Raw genomic sequence first — 15,080 nt, 5'->3', positions numbered from 1 at the left:
ATTTCCAATATGTAAGGCAAACATTCGGTTGCTGGTACTAATGTTTGAGAGTGCCCCCTGATCAAAAAAACCACTGAACTAGTGGAAAATGAATAAATCACTGAAATTTGCAAAAGTTTTGACATACTAATCAACAATTGATTCTGTGGGTCTACTTTAGCTGGGACTACTAATAGTATCCAAGTTACTAAAATAATTGAAATGCCATTCTGTCATTTCATCTCTCTGTGTGTCTTGTATTCTGTCCTTACACTTGCTTACTATCATCTAGTTTAAGTTCAGTCACACTGGAAGTTTTTCAACATTCTGTTATCAATGTAAGTGAGGGTGTGTTTGGAAAACAGTTTGGCCTCAAATAATTAAAACCTTACTATGGCAACCTAATCTTTTCTGAGTATTAATGCCACTAGCTCGGTTCTCTAAATGTATGGAATTTTAAAAATGTTTCCAAGTATGCACAAGACCTTCCTAACGAAGAAGGAAGCTGGAACTTCTGTGCTTTTTGTACTATGATTTTGAAGGAGAAAGAGTGTTCTGTTGTTTTCTTTTACTGCCACTTTGTGTTCTACTTTTGTGTAGATCATTATTTCCATACTTGTATGGTCCCCATTTCATCATCCAATAAAATCAGTTAATCAATATGGAAATATTTGCTAAAGATTAGAACAGGAAAATGTGCCCACCAGTCCTCTGCAGATTACTAGGAGACTTGGGCACATCTACACTGAGCACTTAAGTTGATGTGAAACCAGCAGAGATGGAAATGGTTGATTAGATTCAAAGTGCTGGTCTTGGCCTATAAAGTCCTATAGGGTTCTGGTCCAGCTTACTTGTCCGAAAGTATCTCCCTCTACGTCCCGCCTCGCAGTTTAAGATCATCCAGGGAGGCCCTGCTCTCGGTCCTGCCAGCCTTGCAAATGCGTTTGGCGGAGACGAGAGATAGGGCCTTCTCGATGGAACTCGCTTCCCAGCAAGATAAGGTTGACTCCATCCCTCCTGTCTTTCAGGAAGAAATTGAAATCATAGTTCTGGGACCAGGCTTTTGAACAGCAGGCATAACAGCACTTTGGATGTGGAATTCAACTGGAATGGTTATATGGATGATAATAATGTTTTTAAATTGTTTTTCATTAATGTTTTATCTATTGTTTTAAATTGTTGTTATGTTGTTGTATTTACTGTATGCTGCGGCATCAAATTGTTGCTGAGTGTAAGCCGTCCAGAGTTCCCCGTCTGGGGGTTGAGAAGGACTGGATAGAACTGCTGGAAATAAATAAATAAATAAATAAATAAATAAATAAATAAATAATAAGATAGGAAATCCTGGAATCAGTTCGAGATCTGGATGGTACACTGCAGAGACTGACCTCGACCAGGCTGCAGGATCAGCAGCATTTGCGGCTTGACAGCTGCAGAAAATGCAGGGATTTTTTTTTTTCAACTCTCCCATCCATAATTCACATGTGCAAATTGTTGGAGCATCTTATCTCTTAATCACTTTTGTCATGCAGTGTGGTTTACACTTCATCACATTGGTGCACATTAAGGACTCTGTTTTGGAGTATTCTTCAACTTTGGTTATCTTGGTTTAAAAACCTTAAAGTGCGCTGCAGCATGTGTTCACAGTATGTGTCATATAAACACCATATTTCCAAACTACCTTCAAACTGCCTTAAGTGGTAGATGTGCCCCCAGTTTGTTTGTCTGTGTTACTATGTTTTGATAAACCCTAAAGTTTAGCCAATATTCTAGCCAATTCAAGCATCATAACTAAGAGAATGATAATACTACCTTTTGCTTAGCTCTTTCAGGAGAGGTGATAAAATAAATCTGTTCTGATATCCCTTTATATGAGTCTTGAGCAGCATTGCAGGGTCCCTTTATAACCTGTACTTTATTGTCCTACGTTGATGGGTTCCGACATATGTATCTACAAAAATTGTGTGTATGTGCCTACTGTATTTTATATTTATTTATTTTATTTATTAACCATATTTATATACTGCCTTTCTCAGCCTGAAGGCGACTCAGGGCGGTTTACACATGGCATAATTCAGTGCCTACAAAACAAAGAACAATTAAAATATTTAGCATAAATAACATTTGATAAAATAAAATAAAACTGATAAAAATATAAATCCACAGCATCTCATTTAAAAAATCTGCATGCTAGGTCATCAAACTTAGTTTGCTTTCTAACAAAACTACAATGAAGGCTGAAGTAAGGGTTTATACATACAGATGCAAATATTTTTTTTCCGGTATATCCCAGATTAATGTTAATTATATCAGTATAATGTAATCATGTAATTTATTATTACTTTAAATTATAGCATAAAATGATAGAAGATATATGTCACATTGTAATGCAGAGCAGTGCTTCTCAGATTGTAATACAGGACAGCACTACTGCCTGTCCCTGGATGTTTCCGGGAAAGAAACAATTGTTGTTAATGAGCACAAATATGGTGCTGGTCCCTGGTGCACTGGAAAATGTAATTGCTATTCACCCACATCAGATAGCCTGAGGAACATTGCTATAGAAGATATGGTTTTTAAAAGTTAATTAATCTTTAAAATGTGCTATGCAGAACAGAATGCAGTAATCCAGTCTACATGTTACTAAGGGATCTATTACATAGCTACATCTGATCTCATCCAAAATGAACAAAGTAAAAGCAGTAGCTAATTCGTGTAAATGCAGTCCTTCTACAACCTCTAGGGGAGTGTTTGTTTGGGAGGTAGCTGGTCGAAGTTGATGGAATGGGTCCAAACCCTTACTGGAGACTTCATTGTAGTTCTGTTAGAAAGCAAACTGAGTTTGATAACTGATGATCTAGCATGCAGATTTTTAAAATTATTTTCATACTTAGAAGTACTCTAAATTACTACACAGAGAGACAGCTAAGTAGGTGGAGATTGTGCAAGAATCTCCTGATTCAGTTCAGAGCCCAATATCTCGGGCCATACATTATTTAAAAAACACATTGGGATCAGTATATTAAAACTAAATTTTTATTGGCTGGCCAGAATGCTAAAATAACATACAGAATGGCCCTGTTCCTATTTAAAGCAACACAGTTTCTGACCAGGAAGGCAGGCAGGAGAAAGGCCGACCAGCAAAGGGAACTCCAGCCCCTCGCCTGGGCTGCAGGGAAGCCCTTTGTGGGCCGCATGCAACCCGTGGCTGTTTGTTGTGCAGGCTTGGTGTCATGGTTTCAGTATTGGGTTGTGACTCTGTAGACCAGGGTTCAATTCCCCATTCAGGCATGGAAACCTACCTGGTGACCTTGGGTAAGCCATACACTTCCACCCCGGAACAGCCCATGATAGGTTCATTTTAGAGTCGTCAACAGGAAAAATGAGTTGAAAGCATGCAACAACAATAGATGTAATGGCAACAAGAGAATGGATAAACTGTCAATGGTATGTTAATGTTGTATAAGCAAAATATATTATGCTTATCCATTAGGAATTAAATTAATTATAAAACAGAGTTTCCTTCTGAGGATGCTTACCATAGATGCAGACGAAACGTCAGGAGAGAATGCCTCTAGAACATGGCCATATAGCGCGAAAAAACCTACAACAACCCAGTGATTCCAGCCATGAAAGCCTTCAACAATACAGAGTTTCCCTTACTTCATAGTATGAAATAGATGTGTTCTGTATGTGTGTGTATATACATGCTTTGTGAATAAAATTAACGTCTTCGTTGGCAGACTCAATAAATGTAAAATTGTACACAGAGACAGATGGAAAGACTAGAGAGATAATTTTAAAAACACTCCATATGACAGAACAAATCAAGACTGCATAATAATAGTTTTAGCTAATTGGGGTAAGGATACATTTTCCCATGTTCAACATACACACAAATTATTACCTAAGTTTACAGAAAGATAGACAGAAGCCTCTAAGTTAAACTAGATTACTCAGTTTTAAAATAGAGGCCATCTGTACCTCAGGAAAACATACTGAACTATTCGTAATGAAAGACATATACTTTCTTTTTACCATAATCTACCTACAGACTATGGATTCGGATATTATTACTTTTTCCATTTTTATTTCCTTAAAAACAAATACAGATCTTCAAAGAACAGATGGAAGTCCACCAATTTTATTTTTATACTCTTTTTTTCTTCCCCCTCACATTTTTGAGACTTCGTTCTTCTTTTCTTTTTTCTTTTCTTTTTTGTGTGTGTAGACTTTTTTTTCTCTACACAACACTTTCTATTTACTATCATTTCCTACTTTACTATCTCCTCCACAATAATTCCCCCACTTTCCTTGTAACCACACAAAAATGCAATAAAAATTATTTAAAAAAAATAAAATAAAATAGAGGCCATCTCAAAAGATTGTCAACAACCTCCTACCTCTTTGACACACCTCTTTCATGAGCTTGTACAACAGTTAACTCTATCAAATGAATGAAACAATGTAGATAGTCACTATAAAACTTGTTGATTTCATACAATTTCTTCCCATAAACACTGTGATTGGAAAGTCCTGGTGAAATTCTTGCTCCAGATTTCATATTACAAATAAGGATCAACAAAAGGCAGCTCACTTCTCTCATACCACTGCAGTGTTTTCCTTGTATAGTCCTCTGGAGACACGCTGTCTTGGTTCCCCTGTGTATTTTTTGACACCTGAACCTCCACATTAGTCTGAATATATTTTTGATTGTGCCATTCCTTCCCAGAACCAAGTTAATATAATTTTATCATAAAATTGGCCCAATTTCATTTGGAATTAGCCTGAATCAGTCACACAGACCCAACTAAGTATGTTTGTGAGAGAAAGAGAGAGGGAATTGGAATAGTAAACATATGAAACTGTAGATGCAGAGATAAAGAAATATACAATTCAAAATGCTGTATTCTGTTGTGGGAGATCCAAAGAATTGCTGATTTAGCTACTACTTAATCCTGTTTGTGAATGTGACCTTTTGTGGAGCGTGAGTTCAAAGCACCATTCTTATATAGACTTCTAGGAAATGCACTTTCAAATGTTAAATCAACAGTGAGCCTGAATTTCAGAAGCCTGTCTTAATAATCCTAGTCTCTGTAATTTTCTCTGTTGTCGAGACAAACAAAGAGAGTGAAAGAGGCCTAGATTTAGCTTCCTTGGTTCAACAGGTTTCACTAGTTTGTAAGTAAACAACAGTGGTCTTCAATATATGTGGGAAATGGCTTTGGAAAGAGATCTTCTGGGTTTAAGCAAAAATTCAGAAAAGCTTGTTTTACTGGAAAGATTTACTGGAATGTTGAGAGGTTAGTATTCCAGGATGGAAAAACCAGGCAGTTAAAAAAAAGGAAAAGAAGAAGAAAGTATGCCATTTTACAAATTGATTTGGATATGGTCTTCAGATTTTACTATCTTGTTCTTTGTGCATGTTTCTGTTGTTTTCAGTGCTTAGAACTAAATGCATGTCTGCATACTCTTTCGGTTCAGATTTCTTTATGTCTCTGGTAGATGACACTCAGAACATTGAAAGTACATATACTGTAAGCCAGGCATGTAGCCGGGGGGGGGGGGGGGCTTGGGGGGCTTGGGAGGCTTCAGCCCCCCCCCCCGAAATTCTCATGGTGGTCTGCGAAAAGGCCTTACTGGTACATTATTTAAACTGTTATGTTTATTCATATCATGATCTGATCACCATGCTCAATATAGCCCATATGCATGGGGGTGTTGGGGTAACGATACAAAAGGTATGCTAGGGTAGACCCTCTTTCACTCAGACTTAGCCCCCCCCCCCCGAAGCAAACTCAGCCCCCCCCCCCCCCCGAAACAAAATCCTGGCTACGGGCCTGCTGTAAGCTATTATATAAGTCTAAACCAGTGGTTCTCAACCTGTGGATCCCCAGGTGTTTTGGCCTACAACTCCCAGAAATCCCTGCCAGTTTACCAGCTGTTGGGATTTCTGGAAGTTGAAGGCTAAAACATCTAGGGACCCACAGGTTGAGAAACACTGGTCTAAATACAAGGGCAACAGAACCATAGTTCACGTTGGGCTTAATGCAGCCATGCTTACAGAGGCTCAATGAATTCTAGTGAGTCTGAACTTGTATGACTAAGTCTGGATCACACCCATAATCAAAGCTCATCAAAAGCTTGCAAAAAGAAAGTGTTCTAATTATATGTACTCCATGTGTCTTATAGGAGCATTTATCCCTGGCGTGCCTGTCCAACCAGTGATTCTACGTTATCCAAACAAATCGGTAAGTTCTGAGTGTGTTTTGATTCCTAAAATGAATATCAAGTTGATAGATAATATATTCTTTCATTATCTGTGTGTGTCTGGTAAAGCAAAACATACAACAAATCCCAAAATCCACAAAATAGCAATACCAGCTAAAATAAATAAAAATTTAATGCAAACTTTCAAAATTCTATTAGCTTCTTCATTAGGCAAAGGTTAAAAAATCATAGAGCTGGAAGACGTCATGGGCCATCCAGTCCAACCCTCTGCCAAGAAGCAGGAAAATCACATTCAAAGCACCCCAGACAGATGGCCATCCTCTAATACAGGAGGAGAGGAAAAAGTGACTATGTCAGAGTCACCCTCCTACATATTTTCTTAGTGGAGTTTAAATTTTATTGCTTCATTTTATGGTTCCTCTTTCCTAATTCCCCAATGACTAAAGAGGGAGTGGCCTCAGCATGCATTGATGTCCCTTCTAGACAAAATTACCTGACAAAAAAGCAACATCATAAAAGTTAAAACCAGGACTATAATATTGTCAGTTTTCCCCTCCATATAATTTTAACATCTTTGCCTGATAAAGAAGCCATTAGATCTTCAAAAGAATGCATACTGTATGTCATGCTTTTTATTGGCCCAAGAAAGGTATTTCAGTGATGTTGATTTTGGAATTTATTGCTGCATTGCCAATACGGTTTCCCCTGAATTTGGCTGAGTATCTTGAATTGTAGGATATATTTTCTTACATACATATTTTGAACCAGCCTAGGAAGCAATAGATTACATCATGAATAGATATATATCTTCAGAATGCATGCTCTGTATCTTATTATGGGAAGAACCTCTCAGTTTTGGAACAAATATACACCAGGTTGTATGGTCTGTCCTGTAACTCAAATGCTACTTCACTGTCACTAGAGGGCACTAAGAATTTTTTAATCAGCATTTCATAAGCTGCAGAAATTGCTGACTATATGTTATGCATCCTTGTGACAAATACATTGAAAAAACAGAATAATAGATATATGAACTTTTAATTCGCTATATGCATGAGTGCATATGTTTGTGTGCATATATTTTGTGTGCGCATGTGTGTGTACACATACAAAAGCTAGCATGGTGTAGTGGTTTGATGAGCATTGCACTATGCCTCTGGAAACCAGGGTTCAAGTCCCTGCTCAGCCATGAAATTTCACTGGGCAACCTCAGTTTGAAAGCGAGGCAAAGACCCCTCCGATCAAACTTTACAAAGAAAAACCCATGCTAGGTTCACTTTAAGGTCACTTTAAGTCATAATGTCTTGAACAACACAAACCCACACAATGCTAATTAGAAGAATCTGTTAGCCTGCTGATTATATTGAAATGTATTTCTTTTATACATAGGATACAATTACATGGACGTGGCAAGGTCCAGGAGCGTAAGTCAGTTATATACTAATTCATCAATTTATTTATTGTTTAGAGCATCATGTTTTCCTACTTACTATTTCAATTTAAGCTACACTTCTTCAATTTGTAACTGGTGTCTGTAGTGTGTTTAAAGAGCAATATGCGAAATAACAACTTATTCACTCTTTTCGCCCGTGTCCAGCATTATTTTTTGATTTTAATTACATTTGGCCTACCCATAGATTTTAAAGTGTGTTGTCTTATTTGATAATGTTTATGTTATTGTTTTACTGTTTTGTTGTTTTAAATTGCTTGTATTGTTATTGCTTGTATTGTTGTATTTTGGGCTCGGCCTCATGTAAGCCGCACCGAGTCCCTTGGGGAGATGGTAGCAGGGTATAAATAAGGTGTTATTATTATTATTATATTATAAATGACAGATTCTATGCTTAGCTAATTGGTTTTGTAATTAGCAAGGACTCGTTCATACATAGAATAGCTTTTTAAAAGAAAATGGCATGCATTCTAATGATAGTTGAGGAATTGATTGATAACTTATGAAGTTGTAAATAAAAAAACTTGTTTCTGTTTTCCCTTCAAGGCTGAAAATTCTGTGGCTTACTTTATGCCAGTTTCATAATTTTGTGGAAATAGAGGTGAGTATTCCTCTGAATATTGACTTAGGGTAACATATTTTTTAAGAACAAAATTGTGTGTAGAAAGAACTGGATGCTATAATGAGAAAAGCCTACAAAATAAACATCAAAGTATATAATTTTTAATGTAATGATCCGCTGGGAGAGATAATCTGGAGTTTTGGAATTCGATGCCACCTTTATGCAGATGACGCCCAAGTCTATCACTCCTTTCCATCTACTGCTAAGGAAGCTGTTCAGGTCCTCAACCAGTGCCTGACAGCTGTGACGATCTGGATGAGGGCAAACAAACTGAAATTGAATCCAGACAAGAGAGAGGTACTTCTGGTCAGTCATAAGGCTGAACAGGGTATAGGGTTAAATCTAACCCCCAACCCCTGAAATCACAGGTTCACAGCCTGGGAGTTCTCCTGGATTCATCACTGAGCCTGGATCCCTAGGTGCAGACCAAGGGAGCTTTCACACAATTAAAACTTGTGTGCCAGTTGCACCCGTACCTTGGGAAGTCAGGCTTGGCCTCGGTAGTCCACACTCTTGTTTCATCTTGAATAGACTACTACAACGTTCTCTACATGAGGTTGCCTTTGAAGACTGTTTGAAAGCTTCAAGTAGTCAAACGGGCAGCAGCCAGGCTGCTTACCGGAGCGGCATATAGATAATATACAACACCCCTGATTTATCAGCTCCACTGGCTGCCATTTTGCTACTGAGCACAATTCAAACTGCTGGCTTTAGTCTATAAAGCCCTAAATGGTCCTGGCCCAGCTTATCTGTCTGAACGCATCTCCCTCTATGAACCATCCTGGGCTCTAAGATCTTGGGGGAGGGGGGGGGCTTCTCTCAGTCCCACCTTCTTCACAGGTTCAGTTGACAGGAGCGAGGGACAGGGCCTTCTCAGTCATGTCCCCTGATGGGAGCGAGGGACAGGCCTTCTCAGTAGTGGCCCCTGACAGGAGTGAGGGACAGGGCCTTCTCACTCAGCTGTGGAACTCCCTTCCCAGTAAAATTAGATCAGACCCCTCCCTCCTATCCTTTAGAAAACAAGTTTAAAACCTGTCTATGGAACCAAGCATTTGAAGAATAGCACAGGACTATATACAGCTACAAAGTGAATGGCAATGTGATTGGAACACCTTGTGGATTATGGTATTTAGTCTATGTGTAATCTTTTAACAGCTTATTTTTGTATTTATATGTTAAGTGTTTTATGATTTTCATAATTTAAAGCACAATGTAGATTGTATTTTCTCTTACGTTAATGTGACATTGAATTATTGCCAACTTGGAAGCTGCTCTAAGTCCCCTTTGGGGTTGAGATAGAGTGGGTATACAGTAAATAAATAATAAAATAGTGTATGGAGTGACAGTAATATCTGATTTCCCCCTCTCCCTTTACAATAGCAAACTCTCTACCATTTTCCAAGCAGTGTGGTTTTACTTCAGTTACACTTCTGAACCTGAGTTGAAGTGTTCACATCATTATATGAATGGAAATCCACATAGGTGAAGAATAGTAAAACCATAATGATCAGAAAAGTCAAATATTCTTTGTTGTTCATTATGTCATAACCACATGGAGTGAGTACCTCTGAGTGCTACACATTATTTATCTGCAGTGCTCTAAAGAGAAAAACAGCATATTTCAACAATGGAAAAGATAAAGACACTTACTGTAACAGAAACACAATTAAGAAAAAGAACATGCTGATTAACACTAACACGATCATTTAGCCACTTTTTAAAAACTTAACATGTTTTGTAAGATAATGACTGAATTTAGAAAACCCCACCAGTGCTGCTTATGTTGCTACAGCTTCTGAGTGGTGCAGTGGTCTTTGTTTTTTGCTCTTTACTTTCTGTTCCTGTTACCATAACCCTCTAAAAAGCAACATAATTTGTGTATGGTTGCACATGATTATGATATTCTTTTGAAACTTTGTACATTTTTTTCTGCTCACAGTTTTTGCCTGTGTATATACCTTCTGAAGAAGAAAGGAAGAATCCATCATTGTATGCAAATAACGTCAGACGTATAATGGCAAAGTAAGTAATCTTCCCTTTGTGATAGTATAGGGTCACGTCTTCTTATTCTGATGTAGTACTGACTTTGCTTATATAATCTCACTGTAGGAAAATTAGTGACATTAAACTTTACAAAGAAAACATTGCCTTTGAATAGTGAAGATTTGTGGGACAGAGGGAGTAGTCCAATTCTTGTCAGCATAATTTATAATGCAGCGTATTATAATTGTGTACATATTTTCCTCACTAAAGGGCTCTTGGAGTTTCAGTCACAGACTATACTTTTGAAGACTGCCAGCTGGCTTTGGCTGAAGGACAACTCCGCCTCCCTTCAAATACTTGTCTATTAGAATTTGCAAAACTTGTAAGAAGTCTTGGGTAAGTAGATCTATTTGTGTGCAAAAGCATACATTTGAATAATTAAAGTTCAGTAAACATGGCCTGCTAAAAAAACTCAACAAAATAAATGTGTAAATAAATGTTCCCTGGGAGCCAAGATAACTGAACCAGCACTCTCCTCAGTCCTAGGTTTAGGACAAATGAGGCCCTATGCTAGTTAAGTTATGAGTCCCCTTCCTCAGGCCCTGAAGGAGGTTGGCCCAGTAGACCTACACTGCCTGCTTTGTGGCACACTTCCATTAACTATCAACTCTATCATTATATCTGGAATTGGTCAATAAATAAATAAATCTGTTTATAATTCTTTAAACTATTGGCTTGCTGACAGAGAAGGAACACATGCTTTATTGGAGCTAGATTGATTTTTGCAAGTTTGGGATATTACATTGAAGTTCATTTTCAGAAATGAGGTTTCATCACAATACATTTTGGTGGATTAGGGGCATTTTGGCCCAAAACGTAATCTTTCCAAGTTCTGGCCATCTTTCTTACAGTCAGACTGTACACTCAGTAAACTGCATAATGCAGAGTTTCAGAGATTTTCTGCAAGTGTGAAGATGCATATTTGAATAATCCACCACTAGAGGAGAAAATGTCAAATATGAGCATGTATAGAACAATATTCCAGACTTGCTTTCCTGCTAGACTCTAGCAGAGAAATTGCATAAATTAAATGTATTACCTAGTCTGAAGTCCAAACTACTAATTAAATCTGGTTTTTAGCAAAAACAGAGAATAGTTGGTATTTTCTTTTCAAAAAGATTTAATCACAAAAAGCCATCATTATTGTTTTGCTTTTTTGTATTTAGATTAAAGCCAGAGAAGCTTGAAAAGGAACTTGAGGTGTACTCAGGAAGTGCCAAGAGAATGAAAGGCAAAAGAGTCAGTCTTAAGAAATTTGCTGAATACTTGGAAGTCCCAGTTTCAGATACATTAAAAAATATGTTTGCACTTTTTGATGAGGTAAGAAATGCATTGATTTTATAATTGTTAAATAAACGTTTTATTATTTGCATTAAACCCTAAATCAGTGCTACTTAAAAAGTGGTTGCTGGATGAGAGATGTCTGTGAGCCATTGGTTGCCAATCAAGCTTCTAGGATAGAAAGAAGCAGTTGTAGCCAATGGGCACAAATATGGCACCAGTCCTTGTAATTTGGCTGTTCCAGTTGTAATATAGAAAGCACCAATCTACATTGTGAGCAATAGTCTCTTACAACATGAGTATTGAATTGAAAGATACTGTGCACATACCTTTGACCTGTGGGATGTATGGTCTTGAATTACGCCTTTTATTGGCTGCTCATCACTGTCTTCATCATAGAGAAATACAGGAAAAGGGCTCTAATGCTTGGAAGACATTTATGGAATGCAAATTCTAACTGTGCGTATTCAGCAAAAAATAGCATCTGTCATCACACTGGATTTCCTTTCTCTTCCCCCATGAAATCTGGATGACCTTTCAGAGCAGATTTTAATAATGTGTAGGAGGTTGCAATAGGGAGAAGAGGATAGTAAATTTCAGTTCAGACATCTGTTTTACTCTTAATGGAATGTTTTCCTATTGTATTGTTCACATGTTTATGTCAAATTGTAAGTGATATGTGTTGTCAAAGGCTTTCATGGCCACAATTATTGGGTATCTGTGAATGTTCTGGGCTGTGGCCATGTTCCAGAAGCATTCTCTTCTGACGTTTCATACACATCTATGACAGGCATCCTCAGAGGTCGTGAGGTTTGTTGGAAACTAGGCAAGTGAGGTTTATATATCTGTGGAATATCGGTATTAAAATCAGTATTAAAAATTCTAAAATCAGGACAATAAATAAAGAACAACACTCAGAAAACAGGGGAATCCCAGATAGGTGTCAATCAGGGCCCACTAACACCTCCCAACCTAGGATTCCCCCGGGCAGGAAGCTGCAAGTCTATTCAGTGCAAATCAAGGTAGCCATTTGCAACATTCACACTTGCCTCAAACAGACAAGACTTCTTTCTCCCACCCTGGACATCCCACAGACATATAAACCTCACTTTCCTAGTTCCAACACACCTCACAACCTCTGAGGATTCCTGCCATAGATATGGGTGAAACATCAGGAGAGAATACCTCTGGAACATACAGCCCAGAAAACTCACAGCAACCCAATGTATGTCATATGTCTCCACAAATCATTATGCACAAAGTAAGGGAATCTGACAATAGAAAATATATTGCAAAATGGTTATGTAAACACTTTTGAAAGATGATCTTATAGCTGGAGTACCAAAAAGTCTCAGAAATGCATGCAGTATAACTGTATGCAATTAAGACTTCTGGAAATCCACCTCTGCAAAAATAACTGGGACTTACATGAGACTCTGAGAGTTCAGAAATATGTAATTGGCCCTATTAAATGAAAAACTGGTAGAGATGTAGTCTTAACAATATCCTTTGGAACTTTGGGTTTGCACATCTTTCTGGAGAAGCCTCCCTATGCCCTTTTTTATACGTGCACTTGAAATGTTTCTTTTTTTTTCAGAGTTACTTTTTCTGAAATTGGTAATGTAATTTCGATTTGTTCGCTTTGTAGAAAGAAGATGGTCTGATTGACTTACGAGAATATGTAACAGCATTGTCGGTTGTTTGTAGGCCATCTAAAACTCTGCAAACAATACAGTTGGCTTTTAAGGCAAGTAATTTTATTGAAATATAATTAAGTAATTTCCCATTGGAATATTGACAAAGTAATTTTTAAATTGGTATTTACTATTTTCATGGGCATTTATATCTGTATTAAGGGCTGGAGGTTTAGCACAACTGGTAAATCATCAGCAATTATAAGATCTATCAACCGAAAGGTTGCAAGTTCAAAACCTCGGGTTGGCGTGAGCGGCCAACTGTCAGCCCTAGCTCATTGTTTACCTAAGCAATTCGAAAACAGCGGGAGGAGGTGTTTTACGACACCATAAAGAAGGAAGATCAGAGAATGTTGGACAACCAAAAGGAAGGAGGAAGCCCTGACGGCTCTTTGTCATAGAGGATGGAGCAACAGCACCCCTGGACTCAAACCCAACCTTAATAATAATAATAATAATAATAATAATTATTATTATTATTATTATCTTTATCTTTATTTATACCCCGCCACCATCTCCCCGATGGGGACTCGGAGCGGCTTACATGGGGCCAAGCCCAGAAAACATATTACAACAAAATAAAACCAAAGCATAAACAATAAACAAAATCATCAGATTACATCAAGTAAGAAAAAAAATGTAAACATAGTCATAAAATAACATTCAAATAGGCACAATCACAATAACAATGGGCGGGCCACATGTATTGGATAAAAACTATTCTAAGACTCTAATGAGATAAAAATAGGAGCAAGTTATCTGCAGGGAACTAGTAAAAACATACATAGTTATGATGCTAAACTTCCCATTTGGAGGGCGTGTATTCCAGTGGGAAGAGCGTTGAGGGGTGCAATGATGTCATATTGTGCACCTACTTGCCAAAGGCACAGCGGAAGAGCCAGGTTTTAAGGTTCTTTTTTAACCTTCCATGGCACCTCCTTCTATTCTGTCTGTCTGTGTATTGTCAATACAAAGCGGCATTGAATGTTTGCCGGGTATGTGTGCTATGATCTGCCCTGAGTCCCATGAGAAGGGCGGAATATAAATAAAGTGTTGTTGTTGTTGTTATTAGTAGTAGTAGTATTAGTAGTAGTTGTAGTTGTTGTTGTAGTTGTTGTATATGCTTTTCTCTTGTTTTTCATCACCTTTGAATGCAACTCGTAGTGAAAAAAACAGCTAATAAATTGTTTTAATAGATTTGATAATCAACTATCAAAGAATAGAGTAATTTACAAAAGTTAAACATTCTAAAGTGAGGAGGGAAGTGGCGTAAATCAGCATAGTTATTATCATGGAAATAGAAAGTTTATTTGTCAGGAAGGAAAATATCCCACTGGGCTTGGGTCAGGAAAAGCTATGTGTTATTGGAGAGCTGAATTGAATACTGATTGGAGAAATCTCTGGCTCAACATCTTCCCTTAGTAACAAAACTAGTTTAAATATGTTGCTTTGCGAGGAAAACAAATCATGTCTTTACTACTTCTTTTTTTCTCTTTTAACAGATGTATCAATCAGATTATGGCACTATAACAGAAGAGGACTTAACTTGCATTTTAAAAACTGCAATGGGTGTTTCAGACCTTAACGTATCAAACCTTTTCAGAGCTATAGATGTTGAAGGAAGGGGGAAAGTTACGTATGGTGAGTGCAGTTTAATTTTTACGTCCATAGACAGTGAAGAACATTTGTATGGGAATGAGGGTTATGAATATTTGCACCAGGGCTTTGAATTCAGTGCGGCTCTAAACATGGTCAAGACTGGATTCAATCCATTGTATGT

At 37.6% G+C, this 15,080-nt stretch overlaps 1 protein-coding gene across 1 annotated transcript in view; it reads left to right on the top strand.

Moving 5' to 3' along the window:
- Positions 1-15,080, top strand: part of LPCAT1 (lysophosphatidylcholine acyltransferase 1) — a 70,008-nt gene that overhangs the window by 42,136 nt on the left and 12,792 nt on the right. Inside the window, exons 6-13 of the mRNA XM_060774620.2 lie at positions 6,172-6,230; positions 7,600-7,634; positions 8,207-8,261; positions 10,222-10,304; positions 10,536-10,661; positions 11,492-11,645; positions 13,255-13,353; positions 14,803-14,941. Of these exons, the coding sequence (XP_060630603.2) occupies positions 6,172-6,230; positions 7,600-7,634; positions 8,207-8,261; positions 10,222-10,304; positions 10,536-10,661; positions 11,492-11,645; positions 13,255-13,353; positions 14,803-14,941 (750 nt within the window). The remainder of the gene's footprint in view (positions 1-6,171; positions 6,231-7,599; positions 7,635-8,206; positions 8,262-10,221; positions 10,305-10,535; positions 10,662-11,491; positions 11,646-13,254; positions 13,354-14,802; positions 14,942-15,080) is intronic.

The sequence above is a fragment of the Anolis sagrei genome, chromosome 4 (genome assembly GCF_037176765.1).
Source record: "Anolis sagrei isolate rAnoSag1 chromosome 4, rAnoSag1.mat, whole genome shotgun sequence".
NCBI classification, from domain to species: Eukaryota; Metazoa; Chordata; class Lepidosauria; order Squamata; family Dactyloidae; genus Anolis; species Anolis sagrei.
The sequence above is the reverse complement of the archived record's forward strand: the minus strand, read 5'-3'. Positions and strand labels throughout refer to the sequence as shown.